Below are 24,717 nucleotides of genomic sequence, written 5' to 3'. Positions count from 1 at the left end.
TATATAGCACTTTAAAATGAGTATGCGAGTGTGAGAAATTGAATACTTCCATACTATATAGTACATTACAAGTTGGTGGATTTACATGAGAAGTGCAGGCATGAATGGCACTCGCAAAAGAAATTTGTGGTCCCATAAAGCATACACAGCAGCCTCTGGTGGATTCGCGAAAACAAAAACTGCTAAACAACGTACCTCCTGGGATGTATTTGGTGCTCTCCAGAAATGTATATAGGGGTACGTTTTCAGAATGAGCCTGGGTTGTTTATAGTCTATACGCTGAACAATATACATAATGTAATCAAAACCTACAGTATGTTCAGTCAACCAAGTATTTTTTTTGATTAATACAATGATTTCTGTTGTGTGTGTGAGTGTGTGGATGCATCCATTCCATGCATAATTAGAAAGCAATATAAACATTAGCTCTACATACTGAGATATTATGCATTAGTGCAAAAGGATAAATAATGAGCATTGAAAATTAATTTCAGAGCATGTCTCATCATGAATATGGTAATTCATCTGTAGCAAGCTATTACCAAACTGTCACTATACAATAATGCTGCCACAGTATATGCTAACAGTCTGAAGATACAAACACAAAATAAAGAGAGATATGATGAAGTTTAGTATTAGGGCAAATATCATTTTCCAAAGCCTGCAAAAATTGAAAATAAATGCATAGAAATAAATGTATATATAAATAGTTGCCCATTTGTTTGGTGTTTTTTCTTTTTCTTTGAATATTTAATCACTGTTGTGATCGGATTTTGTTTGGAGCAGTTTTCTGGGCCCTGTATTATCAACGGGTGATTGGGTAAGTCAAATCTTTTTTCTTTTTCCTCAATTTTAACAATGTTATGAGGTTTGTATTTAAAGATATATTGTTTGTATGCCAATTTGGTCATTAATATGTTTAGAAGATTGATTTAATTATGCATTATGCATTAATTATATAGTTACTTTAATGTGCACGAATGGAAAATCTACTTTTTAATGTACACGAACTGAAGACGCATTTCAAAGTGCATTGATTATACAGCTACTTTAATGTGCACGAATGGAAAATCTACTTTTATGCACAAAATCTACCATGTTAACACTAAATTTGAGTTATAAAATTTGTTAATGTGTGATGATTTTTGCCTTGACTCAATATTATTAATATTTATTTGTTTGTGTGTATTGTACTTTTATTAATATTGGTTTTTGAAGGGTTTTAGTAGGTAAGGTGACTGGGCCTGGAAATTAAAGTTGTTTGGTTTATAATGAGTTGAACTAAAATGTGTTGAATTTTTTCCCCTTTATTCTTATATTGATTTGGTTGGTTGAACATTTGATTACTTGATTAAATAATACATTTGTTGAACTTTATTTTTTCATTAATCATTTGATTAACTGTAGTAGGGTTTTCTACCCCTGGCGCCAGAACCCAATTTATTAGCCAAATACCACTACAGATATATATTATTTAAATTTTTTTTAAGATTTATTTTTGGCCTTTTTGCCTTTGTTTGATAGGACAGTATTGAGACAGGAAGCGAAGTTGGAGAGAGAGAGAAGGGGGTGAGAGAGGGAAATTTCCTCGAGCCAGGATTCGAACTCAGGACGCCCTGACGTGCTACTGCACCGTATGTCGGCGCACTAACCATTGGCTGTTGCGCCGACGTATTTTATTAAATTAATGCATTATTTATTTATTTTGTGCATGTTTTTTCATTAACATTTTCTCATTTTAAACTTTCATTAATTAATTAATTAATTAATTTATTTATGCGTCCTCATTTCAGATATTCAGATATTTACGAAACGACTCCCTCATTTCCATGTTACAGATTGAAAAGTAAAAAGAAATCAAAGTAAAAATAAATAAGTAGATGCAGAAATAAATATGGAAATAAACAAATGCAGTAGCATAATAAATAAATATAAAAATAAATTAATAATAAATTTAAAAGAGAAAAATATAAATAAAAATAAAAGCAGAAAATTGAAAATGGAGAAATTATAATTTAGGATTTAATTAAATGTAAAAAATATCTATCTATCTATCTATCTATCTATCTATCTATCTATCTATCTATCTATCTATCTATCTGTCTATCTGTCTGTCTGTCTGTCTGTCTGTCTGTCTGTCTATATCTATCTATCTGTCTATCTATCTGTCTGTCTGTCTACCTGTCTGTCTATCTATCTATCTATCTATCTATCTATCTATCTATCTATCTATCTATCTATCTATCTATCTATCTATCTATCTATCTATCTATCTATCTATCTATCTATCTGTCTGTCTGTCTGTCTGTCTGTCTGTCTGTCTGTCTGTCTATCTATCTATATCTATCTATCTATCTATCTTGCTGTCTGTCTGTCTGTCTACCTGTCGGTCTATCTATCTACCTGTCTGTCTATCTATCTATCTATCTGTCTGTCTATCTGTCTGTCTGTCTGTCTACCTGTCTACCTGTCTGTCTATCTATCTATCTATCTATCTATCTATCTATCTATCTATCTATCTATCTATCTATCTATCTATCTATCTATCTATCTATCTATCTATCTATCTATCTATCTATCTATCTATCTATCTATCTGTCTGTCTGTCTGTCTGTCTGTCTATCTATCTATATCTATCTATCTATCTATCTTGCTGTCTGTCTGTCTGTCTACCTGTCGGTCTATCTATCTATCTGTCTGTCTGTCTGTCTGTCTGCCTGCCTGCCTGCCTGCCTGCCTGCCTGCCTACCTACCTACCTATCTATCTATCTATCTATCTATCTATCTATCTATCTATCTATCTATCTATCTATCTATCTATCTATCTATCTATCTATCTATCTATCTATCTATCTATCTATCATTATGTTTCATCCTAAAATGGTGATAGTAAGATACCAGGCTAAGGCACAAATGCTTTGGCAATACATGTAACATTTCTCATGCCATTAAAGCAAGTTTAAGTTGAATTAAATAGAGAGAGAGAGAGAGAGAGAGAGAGAGAGAGAGAGAGAGAGAGAGAGAGAGACTTTGATTAGCATCACCTGAACTGAATCTGCTCGGCTCGGATGCTGTAGTCTGATTCACACTAGTCCAGCAGCAGCTCTTTCACTTCGCGCACTACAGGATACACAGTCACCTTTAAAGGGAACAGAACTCTACACACAGCACCTGTAGTGCCACAGGGGGCATTTCAGCTTTGCCGGGTGTTTTCCAAATGAACACAACACGACAAAGAGCTGCAGGTGCCGGACGCCGGAGTGTGTCGCGTGTGTAGGGGTATTATTGTGGACTAAACCGAAGACTCCTCCGTTTCCCGCTTCTGGTTTCCTTCAATCCTGACTCTCCCGTGTGAAAAACAAAACATGAAGATGTCTCCTCCAGACCGAAGGAAATATGTGCGTGAATTGGCTCTGGAGATTGCCGTAAGAGTGCTGCTCTTCGGAGTTTTCGTGTAAGTACTGTACCTGTATCTATTCTATGCATTCATTTCCCCGCGCTTTATAATGATATGCCATATTCACGAAATGCATTGTGAAAAACAGTGTGTGTAAGTGTTATCATTGCTTAATTGCTTCAAGAATGCTGTTAAACTGATATCATTAGTTAAAATAAATAGTTAAAATGTGAATAGCATTGTTACTTTCTTATAAACAAGAGGCTCCCTAATGATCTTTGGGTTTAGACTAGTTTACAGTGCATATATAGTACAGTTTCTTTGAATTAGCCAAAAACTAATATAATGTATTGTAAAAATATTCTAAAGTGACAATTATGTGACCCTGGACTCCAAAACCTGTAGTATATTGCATTGATAAATATTTGGCAAGCTGAAAAATACAATGTATGGGTCAAAATGGTAGGCTACATCTTGACATCTTTATTTTATGCCAGAAATAACTTGAATATTAAGTAAAGATCATGATCTATTAAGGTATTTTGAAAATATTCTACCTTAAATATATCAAAACTCAATATAAGAACATCATTAAAGGAAAATATCTCAATATTTAGATTTTTTTAGCACCTCCGATTGAATATATTCAATTAGTTATATTTTGGCCAAATATTGTCCTATTCTAACATGCCATACATCAATGGAAAGCAAATTTATTTAGCTTTTAGATGATTTATAAATCTCAATTAAACTAAAAGAAGAAGACACTGACACTTGTGGTTTTTTGGTCACACATATTGCTTATAATGCATGTTAAACTCAGTTCTTCCTGCATATCAATAAACCTACTGTATTTGTATGCTAATTTTTTATGCAGTAGTTACTAAACACATGTCTGAAACTAAACGTTGAAGGATCTTTCATGAATGAGGTTAAAATAATAAGAAAATGTTGTTATAACATTTGTTATTATAACAAGGTATTACAAGGTATAATAAATGCTTTATAATGCTGGCTTCAATAGGGTTACCAAGGAGATTGAGGTTTCTTGAAATGCACGGTGCAAAGACAAGCACTATAACAACCTGCTCAAAGAATAAGATGAGAAAGTCCGTCTATTGAAAGAGACAATCTTTCTCTCAGCGTGCAAACAGGTCGTTGGGTTCTTCAAGAGGTTCTGCAATCCAGGGTGATAGACAATGCGCTTGGGTTTTATTAGCCTGTTGTGTTAGAGTAAGATCTGACGTCCTGATGAGATGACTTACTGTGATAATATGTTGGCAATAATAAAATGATTGATGCTTCAGAGGGGTTTGTTGAGAAATAAAGCTTAAAGACTTGCTGTGGTTTCATGAAGGGATAGTTCACGCAAAAATCAACATGTCCTGTTAATTTAATCACCAATATGTAGGTGATTTTTTTTTTTTTTTTTTTTTCTTCAGTAGAATATTACAGAAGATTTTTAGTTTAATCTGTGGTGCTTGGTGATTCATGTAATGTCAGTGAATGGTGATAGTTTTTTAGATTAAAAAATAATTAAATTAGTCCAAATCAATAGTCTTGGCTACTAATGACACACGGAGGTCTTGTGAAGTGGAATGATTGATCCTTGTAAGAAATTGAACGTTATTTATCTGGTCAAACAGTTCTCTGTGCATGTGCAAATGTCAACCCAGACTCATTCTGAAAACATACCCCTACATACGTTTCTGAAGAGCGCCAAATATGCCCCAGGAGCATATTTTGTTTTTGCGAATCCTTCAGAGGCTGTTGTGTATGCTTTTCGAGATCTCAAATTTCTCTCACAAGTGCCATTTGTGCCTGCTGTTCTTGCGTAAATCCACCAGAGGGCGCTGTCGACCGACTGACCAACTGACTGACCCACCCACCCCCTTCCCTAAACCCAACCAATAGTGTTTTCAAAAGCACTGACTGACCTGCCCACTCACAAAAAGCAATCCAGAAAAAGAAAAACCATCGCCTGATTTTTACCACGTTTTCAGATTTTACCACATTCTCACCCTGTTATTTACTTGTTTATTTTATTTTTTGACTTCTGTTTTTGTCTTACCCGCTTTCTGGAACCGTTCTTCACCAGGCTCGAACTGCGCCGTCGTGTTCAACTCCTCTCTGCATCTCAAGTCTGCCGACGTACATGGCAAGCCACTGAGCAAACTGGTAACAGCGGGAAAGCCGTCCATACGGTGGTAAGCGGTCAGCTGGTAGCGCTAAAAGGAACGTTTCTTACCCCCCCAAAGTGTTCATTTTAATGTAATGTGTGTTTGTATAGCGCATTTATTGTGTATAGCCATTCACCCAAAGCGTTTCACAATCATGTGGGGGGTCTCTCCACACCACCACCATTGTGCAGCATCCACTTGAATGATGCGACGACAGCCACAGGACAACAGCGCCAGTGCTTCACCACACACCAGCTATTGGTGGAGTGGAGAGACAGTGATAGAGCTAATTCGTTGGATGGGGATTATTGGGAAGCCTTGATGAGTAAGGGTTGATGGAGGGAATTTAGCCAGGACACCGGGGCTACACCCCTACTCTTTACGAGAAGTGCCATGGGATTTTAATGGTTTAAAACGGTTTAACATCTCATCCGAAAGACAGCGCACACTGACAGTATAGTGTCCCCTTCACTATACTGGGGCATGCAGGCTGAGCGCTCCCTGCTGGTCTGTTGGAAGTAACACCACAACAGCTACCTAGTTTTTCCATGTGGTCTCCCATTCAGGTACTGACCAGGCTCAAACCTGCTTAGCTTCAGTGAGTAACCAGTTTTAGCCTGCAGGGTGATATGGCTGTGGCAAAAAATATGAAATACAGCCAAACGTACTCTGGCTACATAATTCATGCTCTCCAGAAATGTATATAGGGCTACGTTTTCAGAATGAGCCTATGTTGGCAAATGTAGTCCAATTGTAGTTTGGTCACTTTGATGACAAAATGGCTTTTGATTCGGACTCGTTTTAGCAGGTTTACTTTTAATCTGAAACACCTATGATCATTCACTTCCATTATATGAATCCCCAAGCACCATAGATCTATAGAAGTCTTCTTTAATGCTCTACTGAAGACAAAACTTCACCTACTGTACGTCTTAGATTAACAGGATTTGAAATTTTGTGTGAACTATCCCTTTAAGGGCTGATATCTTTGTCTCCTGCTCAGAGACAGAATCCGATGTGCTTTATTTATTTATTTCATGCTTTGATTCGGAGCAGCTGTGGATGTTCTGTTGTCCAGATGAATCAATAAGTAATGTGTGCACGAATCCTGGAATTAATGGTGATTAAGATGAAATATGAAAGTGTTTGCTTGTGTCTGTGCTGCTGGCGAGTAAATGTGAAGAAGATTTAGACCTGGCTTCAGGTGTCCGTTATTTAAAATAGACCTATTATGCAAAAAATCACTTTTATAAGGGGTTTAAACACAGCTGTGTGGCAATATAACCAGCTTCTAATAGTAAAAATTTATTAATTTTATATTTATAATCAGACTTGATAAATTCTGCAGAAATACTTTGATTGACATTCTCCTTTTGTACTTGTCATCAGAGGGAAAGCCCCGCCCACTAGTGACCATCTCTTCCTCATTAGTATAGGAAGTTAATCTTGTTTTTGAATCTGCCACTATGCTGACACACAGGCATTTGTAGCTCCGCCCTCTTCTGAAAAGAGCACAATCTCATTTGAATTTAAAGCAACGGTCACCAAAACGGCACAATTTGGATCAAAGTCTTAAATATGCAGTTGTAAAGCATTATTTGTGTGGTATTTTGAACTGAAACTTTCCATTACACACTCTAGGGAAATCAGAGACTTATTTTACATCTTGTAAAAAGGGGCATAATAGGACCCCTTTAAGATTAGGAACTTGAAGCATTACACAGAACTATCATATAAAGCTCACAGAACGATGACAGGAAAAGGCAGTTTCAGGTCAGAATAAAGAGCAACCTGTCTGCCTGACGTTGATGATGATTGTCAGCAGTGTTTACTAAAGCAAGCATCTCCATTACTACACTTGACTCATCCTTCATTGCACTTGACATTTGCGCATGAATGACAAAAAACCCTTACATGTACATTAAAAGGAATAGTCAAGTTTACCCTCAAAATAAAAACCTTGCAGTTAATTCACTCCCTTAAGGGCTTGAAGCTGTTGGTGCATTTCTTTCTTCAGATATGCTTTTCTTACACCGCAAATGTACCAGTGCTAAATTTTAGGGCTGCAGAATATATGGAGAAAATATTGTACAACAGCATATGGAATATCCATATTACAGAGAAGTAAAATTATATTAATTTTATGTGCCAAGCATTTGTGTTATTGGTTTAACCAAATCTGACTAATCATCCCACCCACCTCTCCAGTTATCTGTGCTGTTATCTGAACCTAGAGCTGAAAATAAACACTAAAACACAACAGCCAATAAGAATGAGTATTTCTGCAGATGTTTTCAGTCATTCGTGGTGTATTAATGTCTAGAAAAATATCTGTATCACTCAACGACAATATTGCATATTTTCCCAGTATCAAATTAAGCATTGGATCAACACTGAAGAGAAAAGGTTTAACACCTTAAGGACCCCATTATACACTCTGTGCAAGGTGGCGTCAGTGTTTTATGGTAGTTTCAGCCTGGTGCAGGTATTAATTTCACATCTTGCACCACACTGTTTATATAGCCAATGAGTTTGTGCCCGTTTGAGCACTCATGGGTGTGCTGGTCTGAAACGGAGGTGTGTTAAGGCGCATTGTTGGTGTGTTGCTATTGAAATAGACCAAGCCGTTGACCAACTAAAAGCTGCTCTAAAGTCAATGCCGCATGTTTTTTATTTTATTTTGCTATTTAAAGAGCGTTTAATGGATAGGGGGACCAGAACGTGCACACACATTGCTTATTACACACACAGGGATGCAGCACTCAGTAGGGTTGTCACGATACTGGAATTCGATACCAATCGGTACTGGAATTTTAAAAACATCTCTAGTGTCCCTTTATCCGTGATTATACTCAGTAAACAGCGGTGAGTTCGGTGAAGCGGTGACCTTCACGGCCAATCACAGTCATTTCTAACATGCAAACACAATGGCAAATCAGCGCTGTTTAAGAACGTGCTCAACAGCGCTCAAATGTTCGTAGGAAATGGACGTTTTTTAAATTTCAGTACTGATTGGAAGTGAATTCCAGTAACGTGACAACCCTAGCACACAGATATCTTTAAATAAAAAATTTAATAAAATGATTAATGTACAAGATTAATATTGTCTAGACTACCTAAATATAAAAACCGCTACCTCATCCCCTCAGGGGACTCACTTTTATCCTAAAAATTGCAAAAATGGATTCAGACACTCCCTTATTGCACAGTTGACATGCTCATTATACTGCTTAAATAGTTAAGTAGATCCATAAGTGTCTGTTTTAAATCATTCAGTGTCTTTTGGATTGTAATATTTATAATTTTCCTGGTCGTTTTTTTTTCTTTCAGCCTTAGACCAGTGTCTGCATCCAGCTCTGTCTTAGTGTTGTTTTTATCTGCGTTTTAGTATATGTACTCTCTTATTCAAGGTTCACACTAAATGTGAATTTATGTATTCGCAACAAGTAGATTACATACAAAGTTACTGCTAATGCACAAATAGTGATTGCATTGACCTTAATCGCATCTTCTGCATCAAGTTTTTAAAAACTCAGGCGGACAATTCATGTGAGGCGAAAAACATCCCTTGAGTAATCTGGAGTGAGTAATGTGATGCATTTGATGTGAACGCAGCATTAGTGTTCACATTTTGACTACTCCGGAAAAACGGAGGATTTAAACAAGTGCTAAAGAGACCTGTTTTAGATTGGTATTGCTGGTTTTCTGATTCCGTATAGACGGACTGAAACAAAAACTTTTGAAAACGGAGGCGCATCTATCCACAATAACTGTTTGATTGATCTTCTGGACCTCATATGACCTTTACACAACTGGTATACTGCAAGTATTGATGCTGACTTGCAATGCAGTAAAATTGCAGTAAAACGCCAATATGGAGCGAGGAAACAAAATGGACTAGTGTAAACAAGACAACACTTTTGATCAGATTCAGATTAACACTTTGTGGGTGGTTCTCATATTCATTGTTAAATTTAACTCTATTGGTGTTTATTTCTTTGCATGGGCTTAGGTGATTTTAATAAGCTAGTCAGAGCATGCAATCAATTTAAGAGTCAAAAACAAAGTTTTAGGCAATCCCTGCGTCTCTTGAGTATATATTAAAATCTTATGAATGCGAAATGATCTGTTGGCACAAGAAACTGAACTTTATTTATATCATCATTATCTGTAATCTATAGCTTCAGGTAAATTCTCTTGCATTATGCACAGAAATATACCAATTTCACAATGCGTTTTGTTACCTGTATCTGTGACATTGACTTTCAGGACCATGAGTTCTGTTAAAAATAATCTTTAGTGTTGTACTGATGGCCTGAGGTTGAAAAAGAGCTTGACTCGGGCTAGATAGTAACAACCTAACAGCTACCTAGAACACACTAGCAAAATAACAACCACTCAAAACCCCTTATCAACTGCAAAGCAATACGCAAGCACTCACAACACTCTTGCTATATGCCTACTCACATTTTCTGTGGTGCATTGAAATGTGTTTTAAAGGTCCCATGAAAGGCTTTTATAATGTGTAATGTTAACATGAAGAGAGGGCGGGACATATAGGTGAATATAGTAGCTCCTACCCTTTACATAAAACAGCCAATAGTGTTTTGTTTTCATCACAACTCTGCCAGGGAGAGTGGTTGAGCTCAAGCGCATCAAATGAGAAGCAAATGAGAATGGGGCGGGGCATGTCAGACACTAGAGAGCATTCGATTGGACGGAAGATTTGATGAGAAACTGAAGTATGAGGTGATGTTAGAAAAATCATTGATCCATTTAAGCGGAAGTGACAAACTGCGTATTTTGTCATTGTTTTAGAGCACACTAGCTTATAGATATTCTTAAGATTAACATACTGATATTAACATCTAAAGAACTTTTTATATTAGGGTGCTTAAACTCAACTTAAACTATCTGAATGCAAAAAGTACTTTGCTTTTTTGCGCTAAAACAGCTGCTGCTATGCATTCTGGGACAAGACAAACTTTTTTTGACACTTTATCGCAATTGTGGCAGGTTGCAGGCAATTGTTGAGTTTTACTCCACTCTTTGGGTTCTTCTTTTATAGTAAGTTTCCCACTCGTTAATTCTGACCAATCAAAATGCAGTTCAGGAAATTCGTCTAGCCAACGATTGATGTGGATGTTGTCACGTGAATGCTTTTTGGTTAGTTTTATCTGGTTCGGTTCAGAGCAGTCGGTCTGTTGTGAAACGGAACCAACATGGCTTCAAAATGCTGCAATTGATCATTTTTTAACCTCGGTCCGGATTATAGGAAGCATACAGCAGTTCTAAGCACCCTTAAAGGTGCGGTATGTAAGTTTGACACCCAGTGGTTAAACTAGGTATTACACTCCTGGTTCAAAACACAGGCAAGTGCAGGTTGCCAGATTGACGACATTAACAGTGTGCTTGACTATTGAGCCTAAAGGCTGATTTAATTTGTGTTTTAATAACAGAAGGAATAGTTTCCATATTAAAATTAGTTTGTCCTAACTAACACCTGACATTTTCTATTTTAGAAATGGCTTCTATTTCTTGCTGCTGAACAGAAACCTGACAATGATCACCTCAGGTACACCTCATGTGCTTTATTCAGTGTTAAATGCTAATAATGTTAGTTTAAATACCATTTTACGTTACGTTTATTGCCATATTACTTACAGCAGCAGCAGATCAGATGAGTTCAGCTCAGATCTGGACAATAAAATAAACCATTTGAAATTGAGCTTCAGAACTGTGACTAGTGCAAATCAACGCATATCAGTGATTCAGCATCTACATTTAATAATGTTGAAGAGGTTTAATATGCATTAACAAAGTCCCTTTAAGGCAAGTCATTTCACTCGGCGGCCATCTTTGATGGGCAGTATGCTCGGGCATTCTGTCTGAATGGGGAAACATCAAATTCTCCAAAACTACTTTAGCTTACTACTACTAGCTTACGATTACATTTCATATTACAAATAACCAATAAAGTTAAATAACAACTCTCTATTTATTTCTAAATGTTCGTATCACAAAAAATCTGCAGAAACTTACGACTGGTCCGAGCCCCTCCCCCGTGGAATTGCCATTCTATAGCTATCACTGATTGGCTACTGTACTAGAAGGCGGGCTTTATTCGACATCTAGCGATCGCTGATTGGCTCCTGTACTGGAAGGCGAGGCTTCATTCGCCATATTGAAAGTTACACTTTTCCTCATTCAAAAGTATACGAGTGACATGTCTTGTGTATTCTATAGTCTTTGGTATTAATTAGATTATATACCTTACCATTTTGTTGGAGTGCAGTGAGTGCACTATTCTGTGCTTCTGAATGGCTGTATTTACATTTCTGTCGTGGTGCGTCTGGTGCAAACAGCCAAATAACTTATCAATGCAAATCTCGTCATGTAGCGTGTTGTTACCTAATGTTTACGTTTGTAATATTTATATATTTTGCTAATTAATAACCACCTCATGTGGAACTCTGAATCTGCGTCTCATTTCGGAGGCTGCTACTGTCCACTGGAGGTCACATTTTGGTCGCGGACGCACATGCTTTGAGAGCCTTCCTGACTGAATGAATGAAATACGCTGTTTTCCACCAAGGCAACCCGGGGTGCTGAAATATGATTGGCTAAACTGGCAGTGGGCGGGTTAAATGACCAAAACAAAGACAGCCGTTATGGCACGTAACGCACATTTTCAAAGCAGAATATCTGACTTCAGCATTGTTTTTCAGATAAACATGAATGTTCACTTAGCATGTTTCTGAAATATCTGCAAATATTTATTCATTAATTTTCTTTTCAGCTTAGTCCCTTTATTAATCAGAGGTCGCCACAGCGGAATGAACCGCCAACTTATCCAGCACATGTTTTACACAGCGGATGCCCTTCCAGTCCCATCTCTGGGAAACACCTGCACATATATTATGGCATTTTTATGCTTTAGAGAAGAGTCAAAAACTTACACACAGCACCTTTAATTTCATAGGAACTTCAACAGTGCCGTTCTTTAAAAGCAAGCCAATACAGTAAAGAGAGTAAGCACATTTGTGTATTGCCTGCTCTCTTTTCTGGCACTTGATTATTTGATAATTGCCAGGTGTTGTGTGCTGCAACAGGAATCCAATGAAGCTGCTCATTGTCTTCTTGATATGAGTGTAGTGAAGCTGGCCTCCAAACACAACATCTGCAGCCTGTCAGCGTTTTCATGACCTGGCCCAGATCTGACGTGCCCTGAGATATGAGCCATCAGGAGACTACATGCCTTCTGAATGCTGATCACAAATATGACGGCAGAGTTGCATGAAAAGCTCAATGCATGCAGTAATGTTGCATGCAGTAATAAATAAATATATATATGTACATACATTTAAAGTCATAATTATTAGCCGCCCTTCGAATTAATTTTTTTTATTAATATTTCCCAAAGGATGTTTAACAGAGCAAGGAAATTTTCACAGTATGTCTGATAATATTATTTCTTCTGGAGAAAGTCTTATTGTTTTATTTCGGCTAGAATAAAAGCCGTTTTTATTGTTTTAAAAGGCATTTTAAGTCTGAATACTACTATCTTGAACAATATCTAGTAAAATATTATGTGCTGTCATCATGGCAAAGATAAAAGGAGTCTATTATTAGAAATGAGTTATTAAAACTAGCACGTTCTAGCTGAAAATCAGAAATTTAGGAAAAAATATACAGGGGGGGCTAATAAATCAGACTTCAGCTGTAGAAGAGAACATATTAAAGCACTCAAACCAATTCTGTCATCATTTATATTGCTTGCAACATTCAGCAATATTGTCTTGCCAACATCACAGTCACACAGAGAATGATCATACAGTAGCATATCTCTGGATGTTGTTCATAATACAGTGCTCAGTAATAGATTTGTGCACTGACTGACTTTGTCACGCTGAAAGGACACATATATGAATACTTTTTTGAGTCTTGTTGCTATGATACATTTCAGCGTGTTTGTCTTATTCAGTGAAAAATATGTACTACTTTTTAATGGCTTTAAACGCGTCCTGTGATTTTGCTACAGTGGTTTTCTGAAAGGTGATATTGAACACTAAAGGCACAAGGTCTTGTGATTGTGCCAGTTTTTCAGAGTAATATCAATGCAGTATTATACCGAGAAAGTGTGTGTCCTAAATAGGATTTATGGGATTGAAGGTATGTGTATTCTCTAGAAAATGTTTTGACCACGATATAAATGCTAAATCAAATACACCATGATTCTGTAATGTGTGAATGACATTTTGACAATTATATATACACTACCTGACAAAAGTCTTGTCGCCTATCCAAGTTTTAGGAACAGCAAATAATAACTTGACTTCAGGTTGATCATTTGGTATCAGAACTGGCTTATATGAAAGACAAAGGCTTCTAGATTACACTTATTTTACCATAGTAAAATATGATCATGTCTTTATTTTTGATGATTTAATTAGGACAGTAAGGTCTGACTTTGCTTAGACAAAAGTCATGTCACTGAACAGAAATAATGTCCAGTACTGAATATGTGGTCATGCTGCAGTGGAAACAGAATGAATATTGTGTCTGACTCCATCATGAGCTTGGAGGACTGCATCCATACATCTCTGCAATGACTCAAATCACTGATTAATAAAGTCATCTGGAATGGCAAAGAAAGCCTTCTTGCAGGACTCCCAGAGTTCATCAAGATTCTGTGTGTTCATCTTCAATGCCTCCTCCTTCATCTTACCCCAGACGTGCTTAATAATGTTCATGTCTGGTGACTGGGCTGGCCAATCCTGGAGCACCTTCTTTGCTTTCAGGAGCTTTGATGTGGAGGCTGAAGTATGAGAAGGCGCGCTATCCTGCTGGAGAATTTGCCCTCTCCTGTGGTTTGTAATGTAATGGGCAGCACAAATGTCTTGATACCTCAGGCTGTTGATGTTGACATCCACTGCAGATCTCTCGCACGCCCCCATACTGAATGTAACCCCAAACCATGATATTTCCTTCACCAAACTTGACTGATTTCTGTAAGAATCTTGAGTCCATGTTGGTTCCAGTAGGTCTTCTGCAGTATTAGTGAGGATTGGGATGCAGTTCAACAGATAATTCAGCAGAAAAATCCACCTTCTGCCACTTTTCCAAATGATCAACTAGAAGTCAAGTTATTATTTATTTCTCTAGGATCCACAACAAGACTTTTGTCAGGTAGTGTATATATACACCTTTTAAAACAATAAAGTGAACTCTTAAAACAACACAATGTAACTCTTAGTGTTCCCTTTATTAACTCTTTATATCACTGTAATTCTTCAATAATAATGTTTTTTTAATATTATCAATATAGTTAGATGTTGCCAAAATTATCTTATGCAATGATCATTTTATCCATTTTATGAAGTTAATGGAGTGATGAACTTCAATCCACATAAACAAATGCATGGGGCGGTGGCTTAGTGGTTGGCACTGGTGCCTCACAGTAAGAACGTTGCTGGTTCGAGTCCCGGCTGGGTCAGTTGGCATTTCACATGCGGTACAGGTGAATTGAAAAAACTAAATTGTGTGTGTGAATGAGGGTGTTTCCCAGTGCTGGGTTGTAGCTGGAAGGACATCCGCTGTGTAAAACATATGCTGGATAAGTTGGCGGTTCATTCCGCTGTGGTGATCCCCGATGAATAAAGGGACTAAGCCGAAGGATAATGAATAAATGAGCAAATACATGCATTTGTTATCAAGTGATATCAACTTCATGACTTGTAATGTAAATCTGAAAACCATATACTGACAATAAACTAATCTCTAAATATAAACTGAGGATATAAACTGATCATCGTAAATCGGAGGTTTGGTTAAGTGAGTTTTGCTTCCCATGTGGTTAAATGAGCCATGGCACTGATTGTGATGTCATCTTGTGGTTGTTCTGGGCAACAAGACAAAACCAAGCCAAATCTATTTACAGTAGTATGGTCGTGCATAGAAAAAGCCCACTCAGTTCTACTGAAGCATATTCATTTCTTTTGTGAAATGACATTTTGTTCCATTAAGAGAATTGGATAATGAGTCTGCGAGGCTGGATCTGCCCCGTGTACATCATCCATCCAGCACAGAATATTCCGGACACTGCTTGTCTCAGTGCAATCAATCTGACATTGTTACTCCTTCTGTTTTTTTTAGATAATGCTGTCCGAGCATCTGCTGCGTCACTATCCATGTGGTGACGTCTACTGCACTCTTCATCCAGTCATATATTATACGGATTATATAAACATTTAAAGGGAAAATTTCACCTTAAAATGAAAATTGCCATCATTTACACTCTTGTTCAAAACCTGGATTAGATTTTTCAGTTGAACACTGTAATGTATATACAGTTGAAGTCAGAATTATTAGCCCCCCCGTTTATTTTTTTTCCACAATTTCTGTTTAACAGAGAGCAGATTTTTTTTTCAACACATTTCTAATCATAATAATTCAATTCAATTCAATTCACCTTTATTTGTACAGCGCTTATACAATGTAGATTGTGTCAAAGCAGCTTCACATAAAAGTTCATAGTAAATAGGAACAGTGTAGTTCAGTTTGTAGTGTTTAAGTTCAGTTCAGTTGAGCTCAGTTCAGTGTGGTTTAATAATCTCTACTGAGAGTCCAAATACTGAAGAGCAAATGCAATGATGCGCAGCTCTACAGATCCCGAACCATGCAAGCCAGTGGCGACAGCGGAGAGGGAAAAAAAACTTCACTAATGGCAGAAGTGAAGAAAAAAAACCTTGAGAGAAACCAGGCTCAGTTGGGCACGACCATTTTAATTTCTCCGCTGGCCAAACGTCTTGTGCAAAGCTGCAGTCTCAGTGGCGGAGGCTGGAAGCTGGCCTCAGCAAAGACTCGTCTGTCTCTAGAGCGTCACAGGAATCAGTCTCATGTTCTCCACTCCTCCATGACCACCACAGTAGCTGCTCAGGATTCGGCCAGGTCCAGGATATGGAAACCTTGGGATCATCTCGTCGTTGGTCTTGGATCGAATCAGTGACTCTGCATAGTCTGAGGGCCTCGGGAAGAGTATCCCCAGGTGGAAATGGAGAATAAAGAAAATAATTAGCGTAGCTGATGTTCACAGTGTATATCAGCAAGATGCAGAACCTGTGTGGAAGCCCCCTAAGTGGTGCACTAAGTGTATGCTTTACTGAACAGATAGGTCTTTAATCTAGTTTTGAATTGGGAGAGTGTGTCTGAGCCTCGGACGTTATCAGGAAGGCTATTCCAGAGTTTAGGAGCTATAAATGAGAAAGCTCGACCTCCTTTACTCGACTTTGCTATTCTAGGTACTACCAGAAGCCCTGAGTTTTGAAACCTTAAAGAGCGAGTTGGATTGACAGTTTTAAAAACTCATTTCAAGAGTTCACACTTAGCTGACAATCAATAAAGCGTATTTGGCATGCTGTCCCGGGAGAGAGCCCTGAGCTCGTAATATCCTCGAGCCCGGGGCTCCCACCCGTTAGAAGGGCGAGAGGGGAGTTCGAGCTCAGGTAGGTCTCGAGAACTCCCCTGCTTGTCGCTGCAAGTGTAAACTAGGGTTGTTTCCTTGATAATTGTTTAGTGGATTGACTATGTTTTATGTTTTTGGACGGTGGGAGGAAACCGGGGTACCCGGGGGAAACCCACGCGAACACTGGGAGAACATGTAAACTCCGCACAGAAACACCAACCAGTCCTATAGGAAGTTGGACTAGTGGTGTTCTTGCTGTGAGGCCACAGCGCTAGCCGCTGGGCTACCGTGTCGCCCATCGGAAAAAGAGGGTGGAAGGGGAAGCTTCAAGACGAAGGTAACTGGAGTGAAAAACTCTGGTTATTTATAATGCGTCCGTAATCATCTAATTGGTCAGATTACGGAGCTAATGAGGAGCCAGCCGTGTTGATTATAAGCACGTGATCCTCTCGAAATTAGTTTATGAATAAACCACACTTCTAATAACTGATTTATTTTATCTTTGTCATGATGACAGTAAATAATATTAGACTAGATATTCTTCAAGACACTTCTATACAGCTTAAAGTGACATTTAAAGGCTTAACTAGGTTAATTAGGTTAACTAGGCAGGTTAGGGTAATTAGGCAAGTTATTGTATAATGATGGTTTGTTCTGTAGACTATTGAAAAAAAATTGCTTAAAGGGGCTAATAATTTTAACCCTAAAGTTTTTAAAAAATAAATAAAAACTGCTTTTATTCTAGCCGAAATAAAACAAATAAGACTTTCTCCGGAAGAAAAAATATTATCAGACATACTGTGAAAATTTCTTTGCTCTGTTAAACATCATTAGGGAAATACTTAAAAAAAAAAATCAAGGTGGTGGGGGGGGGGGGGGGTTGGGGGGGAGGGGGGGGGGGGGGGGGGATAATTCTGAATATTAAAACTTTATTTTAAAGAATACTGCTTGCTAGCATGCCCTGACTCCCATAGTATGTTTCACCCTACTATTGAAGGGAACAAGCATAAAAATGAAGGTTTAAACATCTAAAAGGGAGAATAAATAAATTTTCAGTTTTGGGTGAACTATCCCTTTTAAATCTGCTAACTAGCACCCACTGACTTTCATTGTATTTTTTTCCTACTATGAAAGTCAATGAGCATTCTTCAAAATATCTTCTTTTGTGTTCAACAGAAAAAAGAAGCTGACAAAGATTTAAAACTATATGGGGAGAATAAATTATGAGGTCATTTTCATTTTTTGGGTGAACTATCCCTTTAATGCTGCTTGCTAGCACCCACTGACTTCCATAGTATATTTTCCCTACTATTAAAGTCAGTGAGCATGCTTCAAAATATCTTCTTTTGTGTTCAGCAGAAGAAAGATGCTATAAAGAAGGTTTAAAAAGCCTAAAAGGGTGAATAAATGATGAGGTAATTTTCATTTTTGGGTGAACTGTCCATTTAATGCCACTTGCTCTGATTTTCATAGTACTGTTCTTCTTACTATTGAAGTCAATGAGCATTCTTCAAAATATCTTCTTTTGTGTTCAACAGAAAAAAGAAGCTGACAAAGATTTAAAACTATATGGGGAGAATAAATTATGAGGTCATTTTCATTTTTTGGGTGAACTATCCCTTTAATGCTGCTTGCTAGCACCCACTGACTTCCATAGTATATTTTCCCTACTATTAAAGTCAGTGAGCATGCTTCAAAATATCTTCTTTTGTGTTCAGCAGAAGAAAGATGCTATAAAGAAGGTTTAAAAAGCCTAAAAGGGTGAATAAATGATGAGGTAATTTTCATTTTTGGGTGAACTGTCCATTTAATGCCACTTGCTCTGATTTTCATAGTACTGTTCTTCTTACTATTGAAGTCAATGAGCATTCTTCGAAATATCTTATTTGTTTTTCAACAGGAAAGAAACTCGTAAACATTTAAAAGAGTATGAGGGAGAATAAATGACAAGGTAACTTTCATTTTTTGGGTGAACTATCCCTTTAATTCTGCTAACTAGCACCCACTGATTACATAGTATTTTATTTCCTACTAAGGAAGTCAATGAGCATTCTTCAAATTATCTTCTTTTGTGTTCAACAGAAGAAAGATGCTAACAAAGGTTTAATAGCAAATTAGGGAAAATAAATTATGAGATTTTTCAGTTTTGGGAAAACTATCCCTTTAATTCTGCTTGCTAGCACCCACTGATTTCCATAGTATTGTTTTTTTTCTACTAGTAAAGTTAATGAGCATTCTTTAAAATATCTTCTTTTGTGTTTAACAGAGGTGAAAGAAGGTTTAAATGCCTAAAAGGGTGGTTAAATCATGAGTTAACTTTCATTTTCGGGTGAACTATCCCTTTAATGCTGCTTGCTAGAACCTACTAACTTCCATAGTATTGTTTTTCCTACTTTTGAAGTCAATGAGCATTCTTCAAAATATCTTCTTTTGTGTTCAACAGAAGAAAGAAACTCGTAAAGGTTTAAAAGCATATGAGGGAAAATAAATGGAGTACATTGACTGACTCCCGTAGTATTTTTCTCCTACTATTAAAGTCAGTGAGCATTCTTCAAAATATCTTCTCTTAAGTTCAACAGAAGAAAGAAAGTTTAAAGGCCCAAAAAGGAGAATAAATGATGTGGGAAATTTTTTGGGTGAACGGTCCCTTTATTACGGCTAACAGCACCCACTGACTTCCATAGTATTTTACTAGGACTAAGGAAGTCAATGAGCATTCTTCGAAGTATCTTCTTTTGTGTTCAACAGAAGAAAGTAGCTATAAAGAAGGTTTAAAAAGCCTAAAAGGGAGAATAAATATTGAGGTAATTTTCATTTTTAGGTAATCTATCTCTTTAAATGTAAAAACAATAGACTTATTCCACTTTACTGTGAGATTGATCGATTCTCTACTCTTAATTAAAGAGAGTACACCGTCTTCAGCTGGACACATCTTCAGGAATTTGCAGGTTAGAAAATTTCAACCGTAAAGCGCATTGACTTGAGTTCACTTCTATTCAAGATCTGTGTATTAAATCACCCACTCTGCTTACCAAGGACAGCAGTGAACAGTGTTGACATAAATATAATTTATTAGCGGGATCACTGAGCCATGCAGCTCTTGTTTGCCGCTCCCATGTGACTCACATTTAGTCATTAACCTATTGTTCAGTGTTGGAAACTAGAGCTAAGACTCGACAATTAAAAGATGGATTACTTGTCGACAGCCATTACAGCCAGTAAGTATTCATTCATTCTTTTTCTTTTTGGCTTAGTCCCTTTATTCATCAGGGGTCGCCACAGCGGAATGAACCGCCAACTTATCCAGCATATGTTTTTAGCGGATACCCTTCCAGCTGCAACCCATCACTGGGAAACATCCATACACACTCATTCACACACATACACTATGGACAATTTAGCATACCCAATTCATTGTTGGGGAAACCAGAGCACCCGGAGGAAACCCACGCCAGCACACTCCACACAAAAAACGCCAACTGACCCAGCCGAGGCTCAAACCAGCGACCTTCTTGCTGTGAGGTGAACATGCTACCCACTGCGCCAACATGAAGCCCTCCAGTAACTATTATTATTATTATTTACTGTATATCAGTGGTTGCATGGTGGCTCAGTGGTTGGCACAAGAAGGTCCAGGTTCGAGTCCTGGCTGGGCCAGTAGGCATTTCTGTGTGGAGTTTGCATGTTCTCCCCATGTTGGCGTTGGTTTCCTCCACAGTCCAAATACATGCTCTATAGGTGAATTGATGAACTAAATTGTCCGTAGTGTATGAGTGTGTGTGAATGAGAAAGTGTATGGATGTTTCCCAATACTGGGTTGCCGCTGGAAGGGCATCCGCTGTTTAAAACATATTCAGGAATAGTTGGTGGTTCATTCTGCTGTGGTGACCCCTGATAAATACTAAGCCGAAGGAAAATGAATGATTTCAGCAAGCATGTAATCAACACACGGTCTCCTTTTTCTTTTTTGCTGATGAGTGTTAAATTAAATTGGTAATTCATACTTTATGAATTCCAACTTGGCATTTATTAAAGTGCAAATGAGACGTAAAGCGCTTTTGTTTTCTCTTAGGCTTTTACTAAACGAAATCTCCACTAGAGACAGATTCATGATAGGTAGCATTTACATCGTCACCAGGGGCAGGCGAAGAAAACCAAGGGAAATAAATGACTCTGTCAGGCAGCTTTTGTTATTTGGACATCTTGAAACCGTCACAGTATGTAATATTGAAATAATTATTCAACTCCACACCACGGGAGCATGTTTTTACTTCTGACACAAGGCAGGGAAAGACAATGTTTTATAGGAAATACAATTATGTGTTGTGTGTGGGTTATTTTAAAGGAGACCTATTAGGCAAAAATCACTTTGATAAGAGTTATGTGGCAACAGTGTGTGAATATAACCAGCGTATAGTGGTAAATTTTATTTGTTTATAATCAAACTTTTATTTGTTTATAATCGGACTAATCAGACTTTATAATCAGACTAATAAAAACAGTCTGCAGAAACACTTTGATTGACATTCTCTCTTTGTACGTGCCATTAGAGAGGGAAAGCCCCGCCCATTGCTGACGATCTCTTCCTCATTAGCATAGGATGCCAGTCTAGGATGCAGGCATTTATAGCTCCGCCTTCTTTTGCAAAGAGCACAATCTCATTTGAATTTAAAGCGACAGTCACCAAAACGGCACAATTAGCATCAAAACCTAAAAGGGGAAGTTTCAGAGAGTTAGAAAATATTATCTTTGGGGATGAAATTTCATGTTCACAATCTAGGGACATCAAAGACTTATACATCTTGTAAAAAGGCGCAAAATAGGTCCCTTTTAATATTCAACAATATTCTTTAAATTCGAATTTACAGTATTGTATTTACAGTTTCTTTTTTAATGATTTTACTAAAAAGCTTGACATCTTTTGCAAATATGTAGCAGTGCTATTACAGTTTTTCTCAGTGGCTTTGTGAGTGCATTTCTCACTACACTATTTACTTTTGCACAATAGTTAGTGCATTTCTCAAAACAGTTAGTCATTTGTGCACATTATAGTAGCAGTAGGCATGTGCCGGTATCACATTTTCATGCTGTGATTAATTGATTGAGCTTTTATCACGGTATACGGTATTATCACGATATTGTAATTTTACTAGAGAAACAGGTAAAAAAACACAAAAAACTTCAGTTTCCTCAACTTAGTAACTTTAATAACTTTTTAATTAACTAAAAGTACTTCAAACATTTAAATACAAATAAATATAAATAAAACAATACACAATATAAAAGTAAACTTGAGCAATTATATCAAAGTGAATGTGCAAAGAGAAACCATCTTCGATCAGCAATCCCTCTGCATTTTTTTAGAACCCAAAGTATTTCCAAACCTCTGACTTTTTTTTTTGAAGAGGGATAAATTGTCGGCAGCGTTGCTCCTTCCGCCATGCTTCTTCTTCGTGTGAGGATTAGTGAGCGGTGGCAGCAGCGGCGCGCGCTGTGTGCACACAGTGCTTCTACATGCGGGGATTGTTTACATCAGAGTGCGCATCAGTTCTGCGCAGCATATACGCAGTGTTTCTTCAAGCGGTTGATGGAAAATAAGCTGAAGGGGGATAAATTGTCGGCAGCGTTCCTCCTTCCGCCATGCTTCTTCTTCGTGTGAGGATTATAGTGCGGTGGCATCGGCTGCGCGCACTGTGTGCACACAGTGCCTCTACATGCGGGGATTGTTTACATCAGAGTGCGCATCAGTTCTGCGCAGCATATACGCAGTGTTTCTTCAAGCGGTTGATGGAAAATAAGCTGAAGGGGGATAAATTGTCGGCAGCGTTCCTCCTTCCGCCATGCTTCTTTTTCGTGTGAGGATTAGCGAGCGGTGGCAGCGGCGGCGCGCACACAGTGCTTCTACATGCGGGGATTGTTTACATCAGAGTGCGCATCAGTTCTGTGCAGCATATACGCAGTGTTTCTTCAAGCGGGTGATGGAAAATAAGCTAAGGCGCATTCTAAGAATATAAATTCGGATCTATTATTTCTCACGGTATTTTGAAGTGCCCGCGATAACAATATCGTGCATATTCATTACTGTGATTTATCGCATTACCGAATACCGGCACAAGCCTAAGTAGCAGTTTCTCATTCCTTCCAACAAATTGCAAATGCTTTTGGGCATGCATCGATCGATTTCATACGACTCTCTGCTGTTTATAAAAGATTATCATTTGCTTATGTCATGTCAGTCAAAATGAACTAAACTTGTGAATGCTGAATAGTCATTCCATATAAAACTAACAGTGCTCATTTCATTACTGGAGTCATTACATACAAAAATGTTGAACTAGTTGTCAAAATCTGTCAAGCAAAGGTTATAAAAAATTTAAAAATCTTTTTTTTCCTGAAAATGTCTTCTAAATCGAACAATTTGATGAATGATTTACAGACCTGTGTATCTTGTAGGTTCAGTTCCAGTATGTACTGCAATGTTGTGCACAGCTCTGCCCAAAGGGAGTTTGTTTGTTGTAAATAAGGGAGTATTTATTCTTTTGCACAATGCTGTGAATAAATTAGAAGAGTAAAGAGCATCTGCAGTAAACATGTGAAACATACATATTCAGTGTCTTGTACTCAGATACCTCACTAAATGCAGTGATGTCTAACTTTACTGTAGTTTTCAAATGGCTGTGCACAGTATATAGTGCTGTCTTGAGCATTTACAGGACGTGTCACCAAAATCTGACCGTTTTAGATTGGAAAAAATGAACAGAGTCATAAAGAAAACAAGACAAAGGCATTTGACTATCATGTTCATAATCAATGGTGTCAGGACTTTTCATCTTGATGACACTTTCATTGACATCAATACTTGCTTTTGAGGAATGAGCTCTCCATTTTGAGCAAGCAACACGCTTCTGCAGGTTATCAACTAGGTTTTGCAGTTTGTACTAATTGTTTTGAGAAATGCATCAACTGTTGTGCAAATGTAAATAGTATTGTGAGAAATGCACCAAAGCCACTGAGAAAAACTGTAACATGAGGTTTTGATATGGAATATGAAATGTGGAGGCTGGAAATTAAAATCATTAACCAAGGGGATTGTGTACAATATTTTGTCATTGAAGGATAAAAAATATATATTACAAACACTATGGACCCTTTTCAGGCGGCACGGTGGCAGTTTTCTTATTGCATAATGTTTTGTTTAGTCTAACCCTTATTGAATAAAGACTGACTGCTGTTCTAGATCTTACCTCCTCTTACTTCTGCAACCAACTGTGTCATCAGATTGTACTTCTCATTGTACTTTCAGTCAGTGAAGTTTAGAGGAGCTTTCATATTTCCGGCTAATTGTCAGCATGACTTCAGACTTTTTTTTTAATACTTCTTTTTCTTAGACCTTCTTTGAGGTTGACAGTGCCAGTGTAAAAGTTTAGACTTCTTTAAAGTGGGAGTATGATGAATGACACTAATGAATTGAATATCCTTAAATGTTTAGCTTTTCTTGCCATGTTGCCACATGTCATGTTGCCACTGAAACTTTCCATACATGAGAAGTGTGTTCAAGCAGATGTGTCAGCACTGCTAATGAACAACTATATTTTGACGTGCTGACTTATATTAATTATTTGTTACTCAGCCTAAGCTCATTGGAAATACGTGGCTCAACTTACAATCCTGTGAAA

The 24,717-nt window shown here is 37.5% G+C and overlaps 1 protein-coding gene across 1 annotated transcript in view; it reads left to right on the top strand.

The window, feature by feature from the left end:
* The first annotated feature begins 3,170 nt into the window (after positions 1-3,170).
* Positions 3,171-24,717, top strand: part of plpp4 (phospholipid phosphatase 4) — a 152,740-nt gene continuing 131,193 nt past the window's right edge. The window contains exon 1 of the mRNA XM_056470385.1: positions 3,171-3,454. Within this exon, the coding sequence (XP_056326360.1) occupies positions 3,366-3,454 (89 nt within the window). The 5' untranslated portion in view covers positions 3,171-3,365. The remainder of the gene's footprint in view (positions 3,455-24,717) is intronic.

Source organism: Danio aesculapii, chromosome 13, assembly GCF_903798145.1.
Source record: "Danio aesculapii chromosome 13, fDanAes4.1, whole genome shotgun sequence".
In the NCBI taxonomy this organism is placed as follows: Eukaryota; Metazoa; Chordata; class Actinopteri; order Cypriniformes; family Danionidae; genus Danio; species Danio aesculapii.
Note: the sequence above shows the minus strand (reverse complement) of the source record. Positions and strands in the feature narration are given on the sequence as shown.